This window comes from Melanerpes formicivorus, unplaced genomic scaffold (assembly GCF_026170545.1).
Source record: "Melanerpes formicivorus ecotype bairdi unplaced genomic scaffold, bMelFor1.0.p_v2 SCAF_8, whole genome shotgun sequence".
Lineage (NCBI taxonomy): Eukaryota > Metazoa > Chordata > Aves > Piciformes > Picidae > Melanerpes > Melanerpes formicivorus.
In genome coordinates, this window is record NW_027142360.1 from 1974679 (window position 1) to 1997954 (window position 23276).

Below are 23276 nucleotides of genomic sequence, written 5' to 3' on the forward strand. Positions count from 1 at the left end.
TCTTCAAGGACTTGCCTCCAGGCAAACAGTTTGTTTCTCAGCCTCAACACAAGGGTGAGGAACGAGCTGATAAAATGTGTTGATGATTCTGATGTGGCAGTAGGAGAATCTCTGTTTTGTACAGCAGCTAATAACTGCCAGTGGAGCTACATCATGGCTGTCATTTGAGGCTTTGCATGAGAAACATTTTAGTCATTAGGAAAGAAGGGAAAAAGAGTTGGGCACAGCAGTCAGCTGCAGATGCAGTGGGGCTCAGAAGGTGGTAAATACCCACAATGTGCCAGGGAAGGTCTTCTCTGCAGACAGGAGGGGATGCTGATGCCATTGTAGTAAGCTGTTGGTAGGCCCCCTAAATGCTGTGTGTTCTCATATTCCCAAGAAAAATGACCTCAGCCTAGGAAAGGCTTCTTATGGTTGACCCAAGGGAGAGGAACCTTCTCTTAAGGAAGGGAGGTAGAGTAGCCTGCCTAGGAAAGTGAAAGTTGAGAGAGGATGTGAGTGATGTCTGTGTTAGTGGGAGAAATAATAGGGGAGGAAAAGTACTTTTGAAGCAAAAGGCCAAGTTGGCACAACAGCAAATTGGCATCAAGTGAATGGGTTTAGGCTGGAAATCAAGGAGAAGGCACTTTGTCATTGGGGCAGTGATCAGAATAATGGTAGCTGAAAACCTAATTGCCTTTAAAAGGGCACTCTGCATTGCAGGGGAATGTTCCTTGAAGTGGTGCCTGCAACAGCAAGGGATCATACTTCATGACTGGCTAGTCTTGCACTCCTGAAGGGGAAGCTTTGACTTGAGAGGTTCTGGGTTTGGAAGGAGGAAGGTTCATGTGTAACTCCATACTCCCCAAAGCTGCTGCTGAGAGAAAGGAGAACTGGAGGTGCAGCAGTGAGCATTGCTAAGTGACCACCAGCTGCCAGCCCTCCAAAAGCCTTGCCCCACTGCTCCAGCCAGTGCTGCAGTGGATCACACAGGATCACAGGGTGTTAGGGAAGGGACCCAGTGCAGTTGCTGTCACCTGGTTTCTAGGCAGACCTTTGGCATCTCCCCTCACTCCTTTTCCTGCGGGTGAGAAGGTTCTCCTTGAACCCTGAGGAGCTCTGGTGGCGAGAGGGAAGATTGTCTTTGCTCTTTGTGGTTCTCAGAAGGAGCTGAGAGGCGATGGGAGGGGAGCAGAGGTCTTTCATCTTTCAGGCAGTCCTGACCCCATCACCCCTTCACTCCCCATTGGAATGAATCCTTGTAGTGGTGGCTCCTGGCTTTATTGCCCTTGTTTGTTTGTCTTTGGCTGTTATCTCAGTATGTCCTTTCCTTCCATCTGTCTTTTTCTTCCAGTTGGTCTCCATTACCTTCTATTATTTCCACCCATTCCTTATCTGTCACCCTGTCTGGCAGACTGTGGCAGTCAGTCCTCCTGTGCTGTTTACCCAGTTGGCATATGGCAGGTCTCAGTCATCAGTCACTTGAGCCACTGCCAGAAGAGCCTGCAAGGGGGTCTGGCTAATTGACCACATGGGAATTCCCCATTAATTCTCTTTCCCTTCCTGTTCTTGCAAGAAAAGAACTGGAATAGAACTTGGGCTTATGGGATGGGGCTTTAAGCCTTTCCATTAGAGGCCTTTTCAACCTGTGTAAGTGGCAGGGCCATCGATCAGACCTTGCCCTCAGAACTTCATGTGGGGTCTGTCATTCTTTACCTTGACCTGAGCCTGCCCAGGGAGGCATTCCCAGCTCCCTCTGCTTTCTCCCCCTCGGGGCAGCAAAGGGAAGAGTGGGAGAGCCACTTAGCAGCCGAAGCCGTGGGTAGCTGCCTGGGACGCTGGCGGCGCGGTGCGGTGTGGGGGGCTGCGTGGCGCCATGCTCGCCTCCATTCGCTGGTAGCCTTCCCCAGCACAGCTCCTGCCCACACAGGCCAGATGTTTTGAGCATCAGTTACTTAAAGCCAAGCCAGAGTGAACTGGGTCCCATGACATTAACTGAGAAGGATCGAGTTGCAGTGTTTTTCTAGAGGAACAAAGCCCAGGATTAGGAAGAATCATAATACTTTCTAAAAACACATGCAAGGGCAAGGGAGGCACGAGTGCCTGGGGGTTTGACAGAACCATAACCCAAAAGTGCTAACACAGGCTTGTTACAAGCAGGCTGGCAGTGCAGGGAGGATATAGTGAGTGTCTGGGGCTTGTGAAAATTCAGCTGCAGCCTTTGTCTGGTTAGAGTGCAGCAGGAATCCTCCAGTAACAGTGTGGTTGGTCCTCTGCAGTTGCAGTGCAATCCAAGACAAGTGCTTAACTCCCAGCCTGTAGCTGTTACATTGCACCATGAGGGATTGCCTCAGTAAATTGAGCTCCAAGGAGCCAGAACTAAAGCTGCTCTGTTTTAAGGACTCACTCCATCGACTTGCTTGGGAGCTGGATCAGCCTGCATGTGATTCAGCCATTAAGTCAAATTGAATCTTCACTAGCTGTCAAAAGCACTAGGCATTAGTTAGGCCAGGAGCAACCAGTTGTTGTAGAACTCTGACCTCTTGCTGCTGGTCCAGAACACAGTCGTAGGCAAAAGGCTTTGCTTGCAGTATGCTCAATTGCCTTAATCACCTACTCCTTGGCAAGCAAGCTGGAGAGCTTTCTTCTGTGTGAGGAGTGAGGCAGTAAAGAGAGCTCAGTGTCTGGCTGCTTTCTGCAGCAGGAGATTTGGCCAGCAGACATAAAAGCCACCCTCTTCAGAGCATCAGAGTGTTTGCTCATGTTCCTTGACCTGCCCCACCAGATGCAGCTGGTGGTAATTTTGCAGGTAATGCTAAATGAGGCACATGGGATCTGGCAGGGGCAGAATGTACAGAACATGAGGTGGTTGTGGGAGGGCAGGTCACAGAATCATGGGATGTTAGAGGTTGGAAGGGACCTCCAGAGATCACCCAGTCCAAGCCCCCTGCCAAAAGCAGGATCAGCCAGGGCAGTCTGCACAGGAATGCATCCAGGTGGGGTTGGAAAGGCTCCAGAGAAGGAGACTCCACAACCTCTCTGGGCAGCCTGCTCCAGGGCTCTGGCACCCTGCTCCAGGGCTCTGGCACCCTCACACCAAAGCAGTTTCTCCTCATGTTGAGCTGAAACCTTCTGTGTTCAAGTTTGTATCCATTGGTCCTTGTCTGATTGCTGTGCACCACCCAAAAGAGCTTGGCCCCCTCCAGATAAATATGTGAGCCTGATGGTAAGAGCATGAGGAGTAAAGGCTGAGGGGGTAAGCTGCTGTAACATGAAGTAGCTCTGATCCAGCGGGTGGCTGGTCACCACTGGTGTTCCCCAGGGCTCAGTTTTGGGGCCAGTCTTAATGGATGAGAGCACTGAGTGTGCACTCGGTATGTTTGCAGATGACACCAAGTGGGTGGGAATGTTAACCTGCTTGAAGGTAGGAAGGCTCTACAGAGGGATCTGGACAGGCTTGGGTCAATGGGCTGAGGTCAGTTGTATGAAGTTTAACAGGGCTGAGTGCTGGGTCCTGCACTTGGGTCCTAACAACCCTGTGCAGCACCACAGGCTCGGAGCAGAGTGGCTGGAAAGCTGAAGTGGGTAGAAAGTGGCAGAAAAGGATCTGAGGGTGCTGGCTGACAGCTGGCTGAACGTGATCCAGCCGTGTGCTCAGGTGGCCAAGGCACCAACAGCACTCTGGCCTGGATTAGGAACAGTGTGGCCAGCAGGAGTGAGGAAGTGGTTGCCCCCCTGTACTCAGGATTGGTGACATCGTACCTTGGATACTGTGCTCAGTTTTGGGGCCCTCACTACAAGAAGGACATGGAGCTGCTGGAGCTTGTCCAGAGAAGGCCAAGGAAGCTGGGGAAGGGCCTGGATAAGAGGGCTGGTGAGGAACAGCTGAGGGAATGGGGATTGCTTAGTCTGAGGGGAGACCTCATTTGTCTCTGCAGCTACCTGAAAGGAGGTTGGAGTGAGTGAGGAGGAGTGATAGAACAAGAGGAGGTGGCCTGAAGTTGTGCCAGGGGAGGTTTGGATTGGGTATTGGGGAACACTTCTTTACTGCAAGGGTGGTCAGGCATTAGAGCAGGCTGCCCAGGGAGGTGGTGGAGTCCCCATGCCTGGAGGTGTTCAAGACTGTGGTCTGATAGCCATGGCGGTGTCAGGTCGATGGTTGGTTGGACTCAGTGCCTTAGAGCTCCTTCCCAACTGAAACAATTCCCTCATTCTGTGGTTCTGTGTCTGCCTGGGGATGCCAGCTCTTCCCTTTGCCAACACTGTCAGTTGCCAGCAGTGCCAGTGAGCACTGCCAAGATCTCCTGCAGCATGCAGTTGTCTCTGAAATGAATAAACACAACCTGCATGTTTAGTTTAGCTTGAAGTTTGTTGTTCTGGAGTGGTTTGCAGTGTTCCTCTCTCTCCCCAGAGAGGTAACCACCATTACTCTTTGCATCACCTGCTTGCTCTTCTCGGGGTTTAACGCTGCCTGGCCTGAACATCTGCTCATTTTGGTGCTGGATTTTCAGGAGGGTGATGCACACTGAGCCACCCAAAAATCATGAAAATGTCACTGAAAGTACCTCAGAAAAGACAGCAGCGAAGGCTTGAGTTTGGTGTGCAGAAGGGAGGCTCTGCTGGGTGCAGTCCTGTCCATGAGGGAAGGAGAGAGGCTCTGCTGGGTGCAGTCCTGTCCCTGAGGGAAGGAGAGAGGCTCTGCTGGGTGCAGTCCTGTCCCTGAGGGAAGGAGAGAGGCTCTGCTGGGTGCAGTCCTGTCCCTGAGGGAAGGAGAGAGGCTCTGCTGGGTGCAGTCCTGTCCCTGAGGGAAGGAGAGAGGCTCTGCTGGGTGCAGTCCTGTCCCTGAAGGAGGGAGAGAGGCTCTGCTGGGTGCAGTCCTGTCCGTGAGGGAGGGAGGGAGGCTCTGCTGGGTGCAGTCCTGTCCGTGAGGGAGGGAGAGAGGCTCTGCTGGGTGCAGTCCTGTCCCTGAGGGAAGGAGAGAGGCTCTGCTGGGTGCAGTCCTGTCCCTGAAGGAGGGAGAGAGGCTCTGCTGGGTGCAGTCCTGTCCGTGAGGGAGGGAGAGAGGCTCTGCTGGGTGCAGTCCTGTCCGTGAGGGAGGGAGAGAGGCTCTGCTGGGTGCAGTCCTGTCCCTGAAGGAGGGAGAGAGGCTCTGCTGGGTGCAGTCCTGTCCCTGAAGGAGGGAGAGAGGCTCTGCTGGGTGCAGTCCTGTCCATGAGGGAGGGAGGGAGGCTCTGCTGGGTGCAGTCCTGTCCGTGAGGGAGGGAGGGAGGCTCTGCTGGGTGCAGTCCTGTCCCTGAAGGAGGGAGAGAGGCTCTGCTGGGTGCAGTCCTGTCCGTGAGGGAGGGAGAGAGGCTCTGCTGGGTGCAGTCCTGTCCGTGAGGGAGGGAGAGAGGCTCTGCTGGGTGCAGTCCTGTCCTTGAAGGAGGGAGAGAGGCTCTGCTGGGTGCAGTCCTGTCCATGAGGGAGGGAGGGAGGCTCTGCTGGGTGCAGTCCTGTCCCTGCGGGAGGGAGGGAGGCTCTGCTGGGTGCAGTCCTGTCCCTGAAGGAGGGAGAGAGGCTCTGCTGGGTGCAGTCCTGTCCCTGCGGGAGGGAGGGAGGCTCTGGTGCGTGGCGAGCCCTGTCCGTGCAGGGCCGTGTGTAGACAGCAGGTGGCGCTGGTGCGCGGGCAGGGCCTGCGGGTCAGCCCCGCTCTCCAGGGGGGTGCCTGGGCACGCCGCCGTCAGAGGCCAGCGGAGCTCCTCCAGGGTACAGCTGCTCCTCCCTCGACCTTCCAGTACCTGAAGGGGGTCTACAGGAAAGCTGGAGAGGGACACTGTATATGGGCATGTGGTGACAGGACAAGGGCAGTGGTTTTAAACCAGGTCAGGGTAGATTTATGTTGGATGTTAGTTTACTCTGAGGCTGGTGAGACACTGGAACAGGCTGCCCATGGAAATTGTGGACATCTTATCCCTGGAAGTGTTTGAGACCAGGATGCATGTGGCTTTGACCAGCCTGATCTAATGGGAGGTGTCCCTGCCCATGGCAGGGGAGTTGGAGCTAGATGATCTTTAAGGACTTTGATGAGAAGCAACAGGAGCAGAGGAAATGGCTCCAAGCTGCACCAGGGGAGGTTCAGGCTGGATGCTAGGAAATATTTCTTCCCAGAGAGGGTTCTCAGACACTGGAATGGTCTGCCCAGGGCAGTGCTGGAGTCCCCATCCCTGGAGGTGTTTAAGCAGTGTGTGGAGCTGGTGCTTAGGGACAGGGTTTAGTGTTGACCCTGCAGTGCTGGGTCAAAGGTTGGACTGGATGAGCTTGGAGGTCTCTTCCAAATAGATGTGTTCTGTTATTTTGTCCCTTCCAGCTCTATGATCTTTCTCATTCTGACTGCCACCCCTGATTTCTCCGCCCTGGAAAGCAGTAGACACTGCCCCTGAATGAGGTCCTCTTGGCAGAGACACAGAGGAAGGGTGGGGGGCTGTGAATTTCCTTTAAAAGGATGCAGATGTGTCACTACAGTGATACCTTTGGTTCCTGATGCAGGCAGTGGGACATGGACAGGCTCCCAGGTGTTCCCTTTTTGAAGCTCTGAATGGAAAAACACAGTGATCATAGATCACAGAATGCTCTGGGTTGGAAGGGACCTCCAAAGCTCATCCAGTCCAACCCCCCCTGCACTCAGCAGGGACATCCCCAACTTGATCAGGTTGCCCAGAGCCCTTTCCAGCCTCACCCTGAATATCTCCAGGGATGGGGCCTCAACCACCTCCCTGAGCAAACTATTCCAGTGTTCCAGCACCCTCATAGTGCAGAACTTGTTCCTAACATCCAATCTAAGTCTGCTGTTCTCTAGTTTGAAGCCATTGCCCCTGGACCTGTCACTTGGTTAAACTGGGCAAAGTATGGAGAAGTGCAGCGGTCTCTCTAATCCTTCCTGTAGCCCCTTCAGGTACTGGCAGGCTGCTATTAGGTCTCCCCAGAGCCTTCTCTCCTGCAGGCTGAGCACCCCCAGCTGTTATGAGACTAGGGAGTTTTTACAGTCCAGGTGGAGAGGTTCCCTTCTCTTCTTTCCTGCTCTTGACCCTTCTGTCAAGTCAGAAGTCTGTCAGGAAAAGCAGAGGGAGGGGGAACTCACTTTTGGAGGCAATGTGACCAGAAATAGAAATACTTAGGGAGCAGGACTGGAGCGGGAGGAAGAAGAGACTTTTGTCTCTTCTGAAAGGTGAAATAGCAGGAGAAGGGGGGACAGCCGAAGCAGCTCTGCAGATGGCGATCAGTTGATGGTAACCAACCCACCCGCCCGTGCGGCGGGAGCCAGCGCGGCGCAGCCTCGCCTGACCGCCTTTCTCTTCCCTCAGGCCGTGTACAAGCTGGCGGACGTGGCCTGCAAGTGCCACGGCGTGTCGGGCTCCTGCAGCCTCAAGACCTGCTGGCTGCAGCTGGCCGACTTCCGCAAGGTGGGCGACCTGCTGAAGGAGAAGTACGACAGCGCCGCCGCCATGCGCATCAGCCGCAAGGGCAAGCTGGAGCTGGTCAACAACCGCTTCAACATGCCCACGCAGGAGGACCTGGTCTACGTCGACCCCAGCCCAGACTACTGCCTGCGCAACGAGACCACCGGCTCCCTGGGCACCCAGGGGCGGCTGTGCAACAAGACCTCGGAGGGCATGGATGGGTGCGAGCTGATGTGCTGCGGCCGGGGCTACGACCAGTTCAAGAGCGTGCAGGTGGAGCGGTGCCACTGCAAGTTCCATTGGTGCTGCTACGTCAAGTGTAAAAAGTGCACAGAGATCGTCGACCAGTACGTCTGTAAATGAGAGAGAGAGGAGCCTCCAAAGCTACAAATCTATATTATATAAATCTATATAAATATATTTTATATTTGTATAAATAAACAGATGGTGATAATAATTAAAGAAGCTTATTTAAGAGACGTTTGGGTTTCCAGCTTTCCCCTCCCTCCCCGCCCCCGCCAGGCCAGCTGATGTAGAATCGTGGCGTTGTTAGGCTTGGAAGGGACCTCAAGGATCATCCAGTTCCAGCCCCCCTGCCATGGGCAGGGACACCTCACCCCACAGCAGGTTGCTCACAGCCACATCCAGCCTGGCCTTCAAAACCTCCAGGGATGAGGCTTCCACCATCTCCCCTGGGCAACCTGTGCCAGTCTCTCACCACCCTCATGGGGAAGAACTTCTTCCTAATGCCTTCAGTTCTGCAGGGGCATTTGTCTTTGGGTGCATCTCCCCACAGGATGCTTTAGTCAGAGTGGAGAGGCTCAGGTGCTGACAAAGTGAGCTCCCCCCTGCAGAAACAAAAGCCAGCAAGAAGGAGGAGTGAGATCTTTCTGCTCTCTCATTGGTACATCTCAGTGTTTTGCAGTTATTGCACATCTGAAATTACAGCCAGTGGTGGGTGAGTCTGAATTTCATCCCCTGCCCCCCACTGAGCCCACTGGGGAGTTTGGCACTTATTCTTGATGCCTCCTAAAGGGAGGGTTAACCAAGGCTCCTATACAAGAAGGTGGTTTAAAATCAGCAGTCCTGTAAACCACTCCTGGACACTGCACAGCCCACAGCGTGCTGGAGGAATGTTCCCAACCTGCTGTTGTGAGGAAAGAAAAGGTGTCCTGTGGCTGACCAGTGCACAGCCTGGCAGTCCCTGTGAAGCCAGCCCCTTGCCCTTCTGCACTGCCCAAGCAGTCAAGTGGAAGTGTGTCCAGCTCAGACTCCAGGGCTATGTGCATGAGGAGTTTTTCCCTTTTAATACCACGTTGAAACTTCCTTTGTCAATACAGAGGAGAAGCTGCCAGCGCCCAGGGACGTTTGCAAAGGCAACATCCTTTGTACTGTGCCAGCGGAGAGCAGCCCTGCGTGCGTGCACGCACCTGACTGCCTGAGCACTCGTGCTGCTTTTCCTCTCTGAAGTGGATGCGGATGGTCACCTTGTTCAGCTCCATTAAATCCTCACCACCATCCCAGATGTATAGTTTTAACATTAAACATCCCTCAAGGAGCCTTCTCCCCCTCTGTTGCTTGTGTGTGCGTGTGGGTTTGTTCTCTTCTTTGGGGGGGTGTCTGTTCATTTTGCTGTTCTGTATTTCAGAGTCTAGGGTCCATGCTCTTCCCCAGCACAGGCAATGAATGTGTGCTCCCAGCATGTGTTCACGGATGGAAGACCTCTCTGTGTTTCTTCTTCATAATGAAAGAGGGTAATAAAGCTCTACCAGGGCAGAAGGCATTACCAAGCTCTGCTAAGCGGTCTGACCACATTAGCATTTTGCTAGAATCTGATTCACAGAATCACAGAACTGTCAGGGTTGGAAGGGACCTCAAGGACCATCCAGTTCCAACCCCCCTGCCATGGGCAGGGACACCTCACACTACAGCAGGTTGCTCACAGCCACATCCAGCCTGGCCTTAAAAACCTCCAGGGATGAGGCTTCCACCACCTCCCTGGGCAACCTGTGCCAGTGTCTCACCACCCTCATGGGGAAGAACTGCTTCCTAACACCTAATCTAAATCTCCCCTCCTCTAGCTTGAGTTCACTCTCCCTAGTCCTGTCACTACCCAACACCCTCAAAAGTCCCTCCCCAGCTTTCTTGTAGCCCCCTTCAGATCCTGGAAGCAGTATCTGTGTGTGCTCCTCTCTCCACGTGGCAAAATTAGATTAAACCATGTCATGGACACCATCCTGTGAAACAGGCAGGTGACTCCCTTGCAGCAAGTGCATTTCCAGCAGAACAACACTTCAGCTGTTACCAGGTGATCAGAGCTCTGCTCCCAGCTTCTCTCTGAAGATCAGACCGAGTGGAGCAGGGTGGCTGTGGTCTGAGCACGGTGGCACAAGGGTTTGCTTGTGGTGGGGTTTAAAATCTGTGGTTCTTCAGGCATCAGGATGAGCCACCAGAAGGTCTCCTGGGAGCCTTCTCTTCCTAAAGCAGGGAGCAAATGCTGTTTCTAACACAAGACATTTCCTGTGCCTCTGGGCATCTGCAGAGTTCATTTGCAGTCAGCACCAGCAGGAGAAGCCAGTCCCCCAGCGCGAGGCTTTGCTAACAGCTCTGTCCCCTCTGCCACCGACATGGCGAGGGTGCTGCTTTTCCTCCTGTGGATTTTCACAGCCCTGTGAGCTATGCCAACAAGCCAAGAGCCAGCCAGGAGGCTTATTATTATTATTTTCACAAGAAACCTCTGTTTCTTATAAAGCATTGCAGTTGCACAGATTCCACCCTTTCAGCCACCAGAGAAGGATTTATGGGCACCTTTCATACTTCAAATATTTGAGGACTCCAGAAAACCATGGGGGAAGAAAAATGATGTTTCATAATTAGGAGCTGTTGGGTTTTTTTTCAAACCAATGTATCCAGGGTTGATTTTATTGCTTTTTTTATGCATATATTTTATATATATATATATATGTGTGTGGGGTTTTTTTTTTTTAACCCAACAGGCAATATATTTGCTGGCATCCCAGGATGCAGTTTCTTGGAATAGGTCGATTTTATTATGTCAAATCCAAAGCCAGTGGTATTGTAATTCAAAGTAAAGGAAATAGTTTTCCATGCATGGAAAAAATGTGAGTGCAGTGTCCTGATCCAACTCCTATTAAACTTCAGTGGGAGCTGGACTGAGCCCAAAATCAGATCAAATGTGTGAGCTGTTCACCTCCTGGGACACACTGCATGTTTCTGGCCCACCAATAAAACTTACTCTACCTTGGATACAGCTGAAAAAGACCTTTGGTCCCACCAGCCTCACCTCGTGCTCTTGTCCATCCTTGCTGCCTCGGTAGGTGAAGGTGGATATGACCCTCAGGCATTGTTAATGTGTCTTCATCATTCAAAATTACCTCATTTGCCTTTTCCAGTCCAGGCCACACATTGAAGGGAGTCGCAGCTCTCCTTGCAGTTTGGCACCACCAGCGATTTTGTGGGTGCAAACGACTTTGGGAGTGGAAAAGTTGGCAGTGTTAGGGCTACTACTCATCTGGGTGTTCCTGGATATGGCCTTTTTCCACCTAAATTGTTGTCTGGATGGAAAAAAGATGAGTTTGGGCCTTTTACCTCAGCACTCTGGCAGCCTGTTCAGAGCCAGTATTTCCTATTGGACTGGGACCATACAGAGATAAGAGAGAAGTGGCCGCTGGATTTCCTCCCTTCCTTCCCAGCACCTTCCTCCCCTTTTTACAAGACCCAGGGTTCAGTCTTCTTTACTTGCTGGGAGTTTTGTATCCAGAAATGTGAGCCTGCCACACTCTAGCTTCAAACTTCATTTCTGTGGCGCCCATACAAAAAGGAACCTCCTCAGGGTGCTGGTAAGTATGAAGGAAGAGCACTGCCAGCTGGGTTTGATGCAAAGCCAAAGAAAGTCAAACAGAAGACTGTAGCAGAACTGCTTTTTTTTTTTTTTTCCCCCCCTCTTCTTCTTCTTTTTCACCATGAAGGCTAAAAAGTGAATTTGAAGTTGTGCCTCTTTAGATATGCCAAGTGTTGGGGTGGGGAGCTGAGCTCCGTTCTGAGTTCTGCTGATTATCTGCTTTGTAATCTTCAACAAGTTATTTAATTTCTTTGCATTTTATCCTCCTGCCTCCTCCTGTATAAAATGTGGAGCAGAATACCTCCTGCTTCTGTAAAGATCTCTGAGAAATACGACTGAAAACAAAAGGGGGGAAAAAAAGGGTCTTTGAAGGCCTATCCTCCATGCTCATTAACTCTGGCAGGCGGACAGCTGTATCCCCATTGTGTGGGAACAAGCTCAGTTCAGGACAAAGGCTCCGAGGCACCTCAGCGACTCAGACGCTCAGAGGTGGTTGCTGCAAGGGCTCAGCAGGAGCCTCAGAGGACGCTGAAGCAAAGCCCTACCCCCAGCACAGTGCTGGAGGGAAGAGCATCCTACACCAGACAGACCAACTCGGGGCTTGTTCACTTCTGGGTATCGAGGGTCTTGTAGCAAGAGTAAGGGACTCAGCCTGACTTCTGAATCAAAAACCTGCCTGCAGTTCACTGTCCTAAAGGCTGTGAAGCCAATGAGAAGTGTTGTCAGGACTCTAAATTTTAGGAAAGCAAATTTCCAGCTCTTCAAGGAGTTAGTAAACAGGAGCCCATGGGAAACGGCCCCCAGGGACAAAGCACCAGAGCAGAGCTGGCAGATCCTTAAGGATGCTTTCCATGGAGCACAAGAGATCTCTATCCCCAGGGGTAAGAAGTGGGGCAAGGAGGGTAAGAGACCACCATAGCTGAGTTGAGACCTGCTGGTCAAACTAAAGGGCAAGATGGAGCTACACAGGAAAGGGAAGAAGGGACAGGGGTCCTGGGAAGAGTATAGAGATGTTGCCTGGTCATGCAGGGAGGAGGTCAGGAAGGCCAAGGCACAGCTGGAACTGAACTTTGCAAGGGATGTAAAGAAAACCAAGAAGGGTTCTACAGGTACAGCAACCAGAAAAGGAAGAGTTAAAGAAAGCTTCCCTCTGATGAGCAACAGTGGGGAACTAGGAACAATGGACCAGGAGGAGATTGAGATTCTCAACAACTTTTTTGCCACAGTCTTCTCTGGCAGCCCCTCTCCTCGTGGCTCTCATGTTGGCAGCCTGCAGGTTGGAGACCCGGCAGACAAAGTCCCTCCCACTGTAAGCTCAGACAAGGTGTGTGTGATCAGCTGAGGAAGCTGAAGATATAAAAGTCCATGGAACCTAATGAGATGCATCCCAGAGTCCTGAGGGAATTAGCTGACGCAGTTGCCAGGCCACTCTCCATGATATTTGAACAGTCCTGACAGTCAGGTGAGGTCCCTGGGGACTGGAAGAAAGGAAACATCACAGCCAGTGTTAATAAGTGGAGAAAGGAGGACCCAGGAGCTACCAACCTGAGAGCCTCACCTCTGTGGCTGGGAAGACCATGGCACAGATCCTCCTAGATGCCATACTGAGGCCATGGAGGACAGGGAGGTGATTCAAGACAGCCAACATGGCTTTACTAGGGGCAGGCCCTGCCTGAACAACCCTGTGGCCTTCTGTGATAGAGTGACTATGGCAGTGGATAAGGGACGATCTCTGGATATGATCTATCCAGACTGAAGCAAGGCCTTTGACATTGTCCCCCACAACATCCTGCTGGATCCAGGCACCATCAGCAAGTGTGCAGATGACGCCAAGCTGAGTGGTGCTGTGGATATGCCAGAGGGACAGGATGGCATCTAGAGGGACCTGGACAGGCTGGAGAGGTGACCCAGGTGAACCTCATGAAATTCAACAAGGGCAAGTGCAAGGTTCTGCACCCAGACCAGAGCAATCCTTACTCTCAAACCAGGCTGGGGGAGGAGGTGATAGAAAGGAGCCCTATGGAAAAGGACTTGGGGGTGCTGATGGATGAGAAGCTGGACAGAAGCAGGCAGTGTGAGCTTGCAGCACAGAAGGCCAATGGCAGCCTGGGCTGCATCCTGGGCTGCATCAAAAGATGCATTGCCAGGAGATCCAGAGAGGGGATTCTCCCACTTTGCTCTGCTCTGCTGAGACCTCACCTTGAGTGCTCTGTATAGGTATGGAGCCCTCAATACAGGAAGGACAAGGACCTGATGGAGCAGGTCTAGAGAAGGGCCACGAAAATGATCAGGGGGGTGGAGCAGCTCTGCTATAAGGACAGGCTGAGGGAGCTGGGGGTGTTCACTCAGGAGAAGAGAAGGCTCCAAGAATACCTAATAGCAGCCTGCCAGTACCTGAAGGGGCTACAAGAAGGGTGCAGAGACACTGTTCACAAAGGCCTGCAGGGACAGGACCAGCGGCAATGGCTTCAAACTAGAGAACAGCAGACTTAGGTTGGATGTTAGGAACAAGTTCTGCACCATGAGGGTGGTGGAACACTGGAACAGGTTGCCCAGGGAGGTGGTTGAGGCCCCATCCCTGGAGATATTGAAGGTGAGGCTGGACAGGGCTCTGGGCAACCTGATCTAGTGGAGAATGTCCCTGCTGAGTGCAGAGGGGGTTGGACTGGGCGAGCTTTGGAGGTCCCTTCCAACCCAGCCCATGCTGTGATTGTGTTTGCAGTGCACATGGATAAGATACTCACACACTGTGCTATTATACAGCGTGTGCTGGTAACTGAGTGCCACATTCCAAGCCTGAAGGCACTGCACTTCCAGGCTGATCGAAAGGACCACCCGTAAGCCATGTAAAACTCAAACATTTGGGAGCTAAAGGCCACTATGCAAATCCATGGTTAGTGCAAGTCAGTGAACGTCAGCTCCTAAACGGAGCAGAACAGGATGCAAATCTGTCAGCATTTTCCACCTGGCTGCTAATACATAAGTTATAACCTGAATGAATGAGGCCTCAGTATGCTCTGCTGCAAGGTAAGCTGAGCAATAGCTGATCCCTGAACAAACAGAAACTTTCATTTCATATTAGTTATGGTCAAGAGATAGAGGCAGGGTTGTGAGAAACTTTACATGAACCTTTTAGCAGTGCTGGACTCCAGGCCATTAGTGTTGTTTGGAGGCTTCCATCCTTTGTTCACAGCAAAGTCCCTGCCTGCCCTGAGCTCAGTGTAACTGAGAGACTGCTGCCTTTGGCAGCTCAGCAAACTGTGTGCCTGGACCCAGGCACCCAGGGTGAGTGGAGTTTGCCCTTTCTGTCTGGACCCAAGATCTGTAGTCCTGACCAAGCAAAAGTGAGGCAGGCCTTGTTGGGTCACAGGAAATCAAGCATGCGAGGGGCTCGCTCTGCTTACTCGGCCGTGCCTGGGGAGAAGCCTAGAGGGTTTGAATTACACTGTGGGAGCAATTCCTAATCACCTGTGGCTCCAGAAATACAGACAGTATTTCCATCAGCTGACACAGACACAAAACATCCCAGGAAGACCTGGTGAAATACCTTCCAGCAGCTAAGGAACATTTGTCAAGTGCCTGTCACAGGGTTTTCCAGAACTTAGTGCCCATGTGGTCACTGACTTTCACTGGCTTTTGTTGGACTGCATTGGAGATTAAACAGTTGCTAAAAGGCTCTCTGTGAACTGAAGTTCTCTGACAGGCAGGCTCTGAAGGAATTCTCATACCATCAACAGTGCACAATATTGGATCCCCTTCCCAAAGTTAGACCTGGCTATGCCTAATCCATGGAACCCAGAGGTGTGTCCCATCTCCTTGGTCCAGAGGTGCACCAAGGCCATGTCTTGACTTCCTGCTAGGGCAATGCAGGCACCAATACCCCATGTGCAAAGGCTGATGGATGCAGAGACTGTTAGCATGTAGCCTGTCCCGGTTTCATCTCTAGATAACTGCTAGCTTGGGACTGGGCCACGTTGTGAGCATACCAGTTCTGAAGTTTAAATACAACCACCCTCAAAGACACACAAAAGAGGTTTCTGTGTCCAACAGGACATATGTCAGAAAGGACAGAATCATGATTGGACATTGTAAATAATTAAATGACAATAAGCCCCCCAGTATAACACAATGATCACAACATGCTCACACTTCAACCCACTGTCAGTCTTCTGCAGGGAGAAAGGGGGAACAGAGAGTAGGGTTAGGAGTTCTCCCTGTGAGCAGGGATAAAATGCAGCAGCCATAAACCAGAGTCCTAAATACTGCCCTGTGGCACTCAAGTTGGACACCTGCTCCAAGTGTCATAGTCACCTCTCCATGCTGCCTGCCCAAAGCAAGCTGGGTCTGATGGCCTTGTGGTACTGGCAGCAGCCCTGGGTGTCTGGAATGTGGCTGCTGCAGCAAGCACCAGCCTTGGGCAGCACGCTGGAGTGTGCAGCAGGAGTCAGCCCTAGGTGATATGGGAGAAGAAAACTGGTAAGGATAGAAATACAAAGAGGCTGAGCAAGCATCATTACACTGGGAGACAGGGAATTGCAATACCTCCCTGAGGCCTTTTCCCCATTAGTGCTGCCCCATGGTACTGTCACATGGTGGCAGCCATCCTGGGGAATTCAGAAGGGAGCTGCTTAAGTATGTTTGCCAATAGAGATGATATCAGCAGGCAGTGTGAGATTCCAGCCCAGGAGGCCAATGGCAGCCTGGGTTGCATCAAAAGCAGTGTAGTCAGAGATGGAGAGAGGGGATCCTGCCCCTCTGCTCTGCTGAGACCTCACCTGCACTACTGTGTACAGGTATGGAGCTCTCAACACAGTAAGGACAAGGACCTGATGGAGCAGGTCCAGAGGAGGGCCACAAAAATGATCAGGGGTTTGGAGCAGCTCTGCTATAAGGACAGGCTGAGGGAGCTGGGGGTGTTCACTCAGGAGAAGAGGGGGCTCTGGGCAGACCTACATCAGCCTTACAGTAGCTGAAGGAAGCTACAGGAAGGATGAAATGAGACAAAGGCCTGCAGGGACAGGACCAGCGGCAATGGCTTCAAACTAGAGAACAGCAGACTTAGATTGGATGTTAGGAACAAGTTCTGCACCAGGAGGGTGGTGGAACACTGGAACAGGTTGCCCAGGGAGGTGATGAAGCCCCATCCCTGGAGATATTGAAGGTGAGGCTGGACAGGGCTCTGGGCAACCTGATCTAGTGGAGGATGTCCCTGCTGAGTGCAGAGGGGGTTGGACTGGATGAGCTTTGGAGGTCCCTTCCAACCCAGCCCATTCTGTGACTCTATGAAACAGTTCCAAGGCTTGCAGCTGTAAGGCATATCCTGAAATAAAATAAACCAAAAGAACAAAGGTGCAGGCCCCTCCTTACCCCAGTGCAGCGTTATTCTGAATCATAACTTGTCTGTTGGCTCTTCCTAGAGTGCCAGGTGGTTGTGTCACTCCTTCACGTGGCTGCAAGCGCGTGGAGGCGATGCAGGACAAGCAGGATGAGGTTTTGGCACGCAAGGACACATTGGCATCCTGCTTTTCAGGGGAAAAACTATGTGGTGTAGACCCAGTGTCACTTAATGACTGTCACAGCCACTGTGGCAGAGCTAATTGTAGCCCTGCCTTGTTCACAGTCCCCAGAAGCCACACACGTGCTTGTCCAGGATCTTTCTCAGGCTGAGAAAACATCCAGACCACGTTTGCAGGGTGGTGGCCCTCTGCAATTTGCTGTGATGAGTTTGGCCAGTCTCAGTTCCATTTACCACAGACAAATTCATTCTCTCTTGCTTGGGAACACCTATGGAATTAAACAATGAACTTCCAAAGTTCACAAAGCACAGAGTTATGTATTTAGGACAAAACCATTCAGAGAGAGAATTAAGGCATCAGCAAGTTCTGCATGGGACAGCAATGTGCCCTTGTGGCCAAGAGAGACAAAGGGATTCTGGGGTTCAGCAAGGGAAGTGTGGCCAGCAGGGCTAGGGAGGTTCTTCTCCCCCTCTACTCTGCCCTGCTGACACCACACCTGCAATCCTGTGTCCAGTTCTGGGCTCCCCAGTTCAAGAGACAGAGACCTGCTGGAGAGAGTCCAACAGAGAGACCTGAGGCTGTTTAGTCTGGAGAAGAGAAGGCTGAGAGGGGATCTGATCAATGCCTATCAATAGCTGAGGGGTGGGTGTCAAGTGGAGGGGGCCAAGCTCTTTTGGGTGGTGCACAGCAATAAGCCAAGGACCAATGGATACAAACTTGAACGCAGAAGGTTTCAGCTCAACATGAGGAGAAACTTCTTTGGTGTGAGGGTGCCAGAGCCCTGGAGCAGGCTGCCCAGAGAGGTTGTGGAGTCTCCTTCTCTGGAGCCTTTCCAACCCCACCTGGATGCATTCCTGTGTGGACTGCCCTGGGTGATCCTGCTTTGGCAGGGGGCTTGGACTGGATGATTTCTGGAGGTCCCTTCCAACCTCTAATGTTCTGTGATTCTGTGGTTTTATATTCATGCTACAACCTCTAGGAATGATCTACAAATGGCCAGGCAGTGCATAACTGAGAATTTAACAACAACAATAAAAAGAAATCAAATCTTTCTTTCTGAGTGAAAGGTTTGTCCCACAGAGCAGAGCACAGCTCCCCTTTTTTTCATTTCCAGGCTCTCAGACCTGAATAAACCACCCCCCTGCCTTTTATTTAGGATATAACGAAACCGTATTCCTATCTCAATTTCCCTCTTAATTGGCTGAGTACATGTTAAGCTGCGGTGGCAGGAAGTGGCAGATGAAACTCACAGGCACTTTTAACAGGGTTTTAGGCAAGGGAACTCAAAATATTTTAAAGTCATTAGCGCCATTTTACAGCTGAACTACTGAAAGACAGGGCAGGAAATACTTCAGCAGACAGGCACAGGGTGGAGCTGGAGCAGGCACTGCAGCTGCTGCTTTCCCTGCTGCTGCCCAACGGCTCTCAAACTACAGTTTGATTGAGGAAACGGTGAATAGATGTAATGGTGCAACCCTGAACCTCAGTAACTGCCTTGTCCCCTCAGAAAGAACAAAGACTTTAATGACAGTGGGAGGTGGGACATATTTTAAAGGAGATAATGCAGCAATCATAGATTTATAAACAGTTGTGAGGAATGAGCAGTATGTATAGAATGTTCACAGCATCACAGCATCACAGGATGTTAGGGGTTGGAAGGGACCTCTGATAGGTGCACTGCATTCAAGTGCAATAACATGGACCATAATACAGTATTTTGGATCTTCAAGGGATTCCTTCCTTGAGGCTTGCTTCAATCTATTCTAGAACCAACAGCTGCTGGCCAGTTTAATGATAAAAATGGGAGGGAGTAGGATCACAGCTCACAGGATGTCAGGGGTTGGAAGGGACTTCCAAAGATCATTGAGTCCAACCCCCCTGCCAGAGCAGGACCATAGGATCCAGCACAGGTCACACAGGAACACATCCAGACAGCGATGGAAAGGCTCCAGAGAAGGAGACTCCACAACCTCTCTGGGCAGCCTGCTCCAGGGCTCTGGGACCCTCACAGTGAAGAAGTTCTTCCTCATGTTGAGGCGGAACCTCCTGTGCTGAAGTTTATATCCATTGCTCCCTGTCCTACCATAGGGTGCAACTGAGCAGAGGCTGTCCCTGTCCCTTCCTTCCTGACCCCCAGCCCACAACTATTGATAGACATTGATCAGATTCCCTCTCAGCCTTCTCTCCAGACTGAACAGCCACAGAGCTTTCAGCCTTTCCTCCCCAGGCAGTGCTGCAGTCCCTTCAGCATCCTTGTAGCCCTCCCTTGGACTCTCTCCAGCAGCTGCCTGTCCCTCCTGAACTGGGGAGGCCAGAGATGAATGCAATATTCCAGGTGAGGTCTCAGCAGGGCAGAATAGAGGGGGAGGAGAACCTCCCTGGGTCTGCTGGACACACTCTTCTGAATGAATCCCAGGACCACATTGGCCTTCTTGGCCCCCAGGGCACGTTGCTGTTCCAAGCAGAACTTGTCCACCAAGACTCCCAGATCCTTCTCCACAGGGCTGCTCTCCCAAGCAGTACTGCTGCAGTTTATCCTTCCTGCCCAGGTGCAGGACTCTGCACTGATCCATGTGAGTATTAGGGATCAAAACTTTTCAAATCCAAAAGGGATAATTTTGTTTCCATCTCAATCACCATCATCAGACTGAGCTAAAATCTCTGCACGGGTGTACAAGTGTATTGATTGGAATGTGCCTCAGCTCAACACAGAAGTGTGTAGAGCCACACAAATCCTCCCAGATCAGCCAGTTGTTCTCCTTGCAATTGTTAAGCTTGTCCCCTAACAGAACAGTGCTTCCTTAGTGTCTTCACTATACAACATGCAAACAGAGGGTCTCCCCCATTTTCTCCAAGGACACAATTCTGAAATCTCAGAAGCTGAGATCTCCATGTCACCTAGAATCATAAACTCTTAGAATTGTCAGGGTTGGAAGGGACCTCAAGGATCAGCCAGTTCCAACCCCCCTGCCATGGGCAGGGACACCTCACACTACAGCAGGTTGCTCACAGCCACATCCAGCCTGGCTGCAAACACCTCCAGGCAGGAGGCTTCCACCACCTCCCTGGGCAACCTGTGCCAGGCTCTCACCACCCTCTTGGGGAACAACTTCTTCCCAACATCCAATCTCAATCCACCCACTTCTACTTTTGTTCCATCCCCCCCAGTCCTATCACTCCCTGACACCCTCAAAAGTCCCTCCCCAGCTGTCTTGTAGCCCCCTTCAGATCCTGGAAGGCCACAATTAGGTCTCCTCAGAGCCTTCTCTTCTCCAGACTGAACAGCCCCAACTCCTTCAGTCTGTCCTCACAGCAGAGCAGCTCCAGCCCTCTGCTCATCCTCGTGGCCCTTCTCTGGACACCTTCCAGCACCTCCAGATCCTCTTGCTTTGCCTACACTTCCCATTACTTAACAAAGGAACGTCATGTTGTTCTCAGTGTTGCCCCTCCATGCCTCTACACCAGACATGGGCTCTGCCAGGAGCAAAGTTTCCCAGCTGCCTCTGGGGGTGTCAGGCCTGGTAACACTGGCTTCTGCTGCTGCAGCTGCTGTGGCCTCTCCACCTGTGCAGAGCACACAGGTCATTTCACAGCATTAAACCCCAACCCAGTGGGGCCTCTTCTCCCCTCTGCAAGGCACGCTTCACACCTCCCCTCCCCGATGCGTTTCACCACGGGCGGCTCCTCTCGGGCCCCCTTGTCACCACTGCAGGAAGGGCAGCGTGCCCGGGGGTTTGCATTGGCACCGCTTTCTGCGGGGAAGAGTGAAGCACTCCTGCCTGCTCAGGGCCCAGGGGAAATGGTGTCACAGGGGAAGCCCCAGCACCTCCGCTGCCCCGCAGGCGAGGGGGAGTACGGGAGGGCTGGGGTAGGAGTAGGGAGCTGCAGTACGAGGCCCGGCCGCTGGCCGAACCCCCTTCCCCAGGGGGCGCTCCGGCTCGCGGAGAACAAAAGCCCGCGCTACCATCACTCGCTTTCCTTAGCCAATCAGAGGCGACTCCCGCCGGCGGGCGCGTGGAGGGGCCCGCACCCCTTCCCTGAGCGGCCCGGGGCAGGCGGCTGTTCTGTGCGCCTGCGCGGCGGCCGCCCCTTCCTGGCTACATTGCCATAGGTGCCGCCGGGCAGGCTCCTGCGCTTCCTTCCGGTGCGCCGTGCGCAGGCGCGGTGGCGTGTCGCGCATTGGTGGCGGCGGCCTCGTGCGATGATGACACTGTAGGGCAGGGAGGAGGTGACAAGGCCGGGGAGGCGGCGGCGGCAGCAGTTGCCGCAGGAGGGGGGCGGCGCGGGGCGGCGGGCAGCACCTCGCGGGCGCCGGGGTGGGTGCCGGCCGTTGCCAGGTGAGTGCCCGCAGGACCTGCGCGCCTTGCGCCTTACCGGGGGGGCTGCGCGGCCTGACCGCGGCGCCGGAACTCGGCGGGGCGGCGAGGGGGAACCCCCGCTACAGGGGGGACGTCCCCTTCTCTCCTGCCCCTTCCCGGGGTCGGCGGCGGGGCGGAGGTTGGGGCCGCGGCTGCCCTTGGCAGGAGTAAGTGGCCGGGTGGCCGGGAGGAGGCCGGCGGTAGGCGCTGCCCTCGGCCGAGGTCGGGTTTTGCCGGCGCGGAGGGAGTGGGCCCTGGGGGAGCCGACCGCTGACCGGGGGCAGAAGCGAGCCGGGCTTGCGGTCGGGGTGTTTGCCTAAGGACAGCAAGGAGCACTTCATCTCGGCTTGAGGAGGCTTTAGGCCAGTGGAGCACTGTAAGTGGGTCAAGAGCGCCGTAAGTGGGTCTCGTTTGTAGCCTTCTGTACACTTGTTGCTTGTTAGGACATGGAAATCTGCTGCTGCTTCTGCTCCTGAAATCTTAGGGAGGCGTTGAAAATAACCTCTGCGCTTGCACAAGGAGGGAAACTTGCCTCACCTGCAGAGCACTCGGCGTATCTGTAAACACAAGAGTTTCCAACAGTAGGTCGTGTAAATATTTGGTGCCAGTACAACCACGATTTGTACGTTCCCAAGTGACAGTTACATAAACTTCTGCAAAAGTTTCTTTTTAAACACCCCTTACCTCCCCCCCCCCCCTTTGTTTTTCCTTTTTCTGCTCGAATCAGATGTTTATCTCTTAATTGTTTAGGAAGAGCAACAAAGATGTTGAAACATATGGTAATCGACTGGAAGACAAAGAAGATATGACAGCTGTTGTTCTTACTGAGCTTCTCAAGCAGTGTTGGTTTCTTTATGTGTCTGTCTGAGCTTCGAATTCAGTTGGGTTGCTGGCTTTGGGAGGTGGGTGTTGCAGGCACTCGTTTGAGACGACCACTAATATTAAGTTGCAACTCCTTTGGCACAGCAGCTTTGTCACTCTGTGTGTGTGATCTGCCCTAGCACCTGTCACGTAGCAGAAGAGCTCTTGGCTGCTGCTCCTCGTTTAAAGGTACCCTTTGTTCTTCCTGCAGCATCAGAGTTCTTCAGGCAGTTGAATTGTCTGTGCATTTAAAACCGTGGTGTGTGTTTTTTGAAAACGGGCCAGGTTTTATAATGATGGCCAGGCCCTCTGGGCACAGCCTCATTTTTAAGATTTGAGGCCTTAATGTGTAATTCAGACTCCTGTTTTCGCTCCCTTGCTGCAGCAACTGTCAGGCAGTATTAAGTTCTTGGTTCCATTCTGTCTCTGCTCTTTACAGAGCTGTTCTGGAAGTCAGCGTTGAGCTGTGTACTGCACAGACCTCTCTCCCTTAGTACTGCTGTAAAAATCCTGAGTCCTGGAGCAAGCTGCTCTCACTCTGGTGAGAGTACTTCAGATTGGGTGGTAGTTGGTGTGACAGGAGTATGTGTTCCTGTTGTGTCGGGGGTTTATGGGTGCAACACGATGCAGCTTGTTATCTTCTGCTCTGAGCTAATACTGTTTATACAAGAAAAGAAGTGATCTTGTTTTGGGTTTGCTTTGCCTTTTCCTGTAGGGTTGCTACCCAGTGCTGGTTATGAAGATTTTGTGTTGTGGCACATACCCAGGCATAACTTCTTACGTGTCAACTTCACCTGTACTGTGACAACCCAGTATGAAGACTGTGAGAGTGTGTTAGGAGGCAACTTGAAAGAAGTTCACTGTTGTGTTGGAAGGGCAGGATTAGTTGGAAAAAAAATGTGGAAATAACTCTCTTGTCTGAGCTGACAGCTAAGTGTGGGTTTAAAAGTCCAGGGATAAGGTTGTTGGCAGCTTCATGGTGAAAACAGTGAAGAAGAGTTATTGATATGGTACCAAATCAAAGTAAGTAAAGAAGGAGTTAAAAACTGCACTCCAACTCACTCCAGATTTTCCAAAGGGTGCTTTCTGAGTATAAATTTGGTATGAAAGAATAATTCACCATCACTGGAGGTGTTTAGGCTGGGGCACTTGGTGCCATGGTTTAGTTGATTAGGTGGTGTGGGGTGATAGGTTGGACTTGATGATCTCAAAGGTGTTTTCCAACCTGGTTAATTCTGTCCTCTTCCAATCTGGCATGCAAGAC

At 52.3% G+C, this 23276-nt stretch overlaps 2 protein-coding genes across 4 annotated transcripts in view; both read left to right on the plus strand.

Annotated features, from left to right (window-relative positions):
• WNT5B (Wnt family member 5B) overlaps positions 1-9034 on the plus strand; it is a 120028-nt gene extending 110994 nt beyond the window's left edge. The window contains exon 5 of one of the 2 annotated variants that reach the window (XM_068141820.1): positions 7320-9034. In XM_068141820.1, coding sequence (XP_067997921.1) covers positions 7320-7778 — 459 coding nt within the window. In that variant the 3' untranslated portion in view covers positions 7779-9034. The remainder of the gene's footprint in view (positions 1-7319) is intronic. The other variant, XM_068141821.1, reaches the window with a different exon arrangement.
• Positions 9035-21022: 11988 nt separating this feature from the next.
• ADIPOR2 (adiponectin receptor 2) overlaps positions 21023-23276 on the plus strand; it is a 68876-nt gene continuing 66622 nt past the window's right edge. The window contains exon 1 of one of the 2 annotated variants that reach the window (XM_068141822.1): positions 21023-21130. The gene's annotated coding sequence lies outside the window, so the exon portion shown is untranslated. Of the gene's footprint in view, positions 21131-21505; positions 21528-23276 lie in introns of those variants that run through there. The other variant, XM_068141824.1, reaches the window with a different exon arrangement.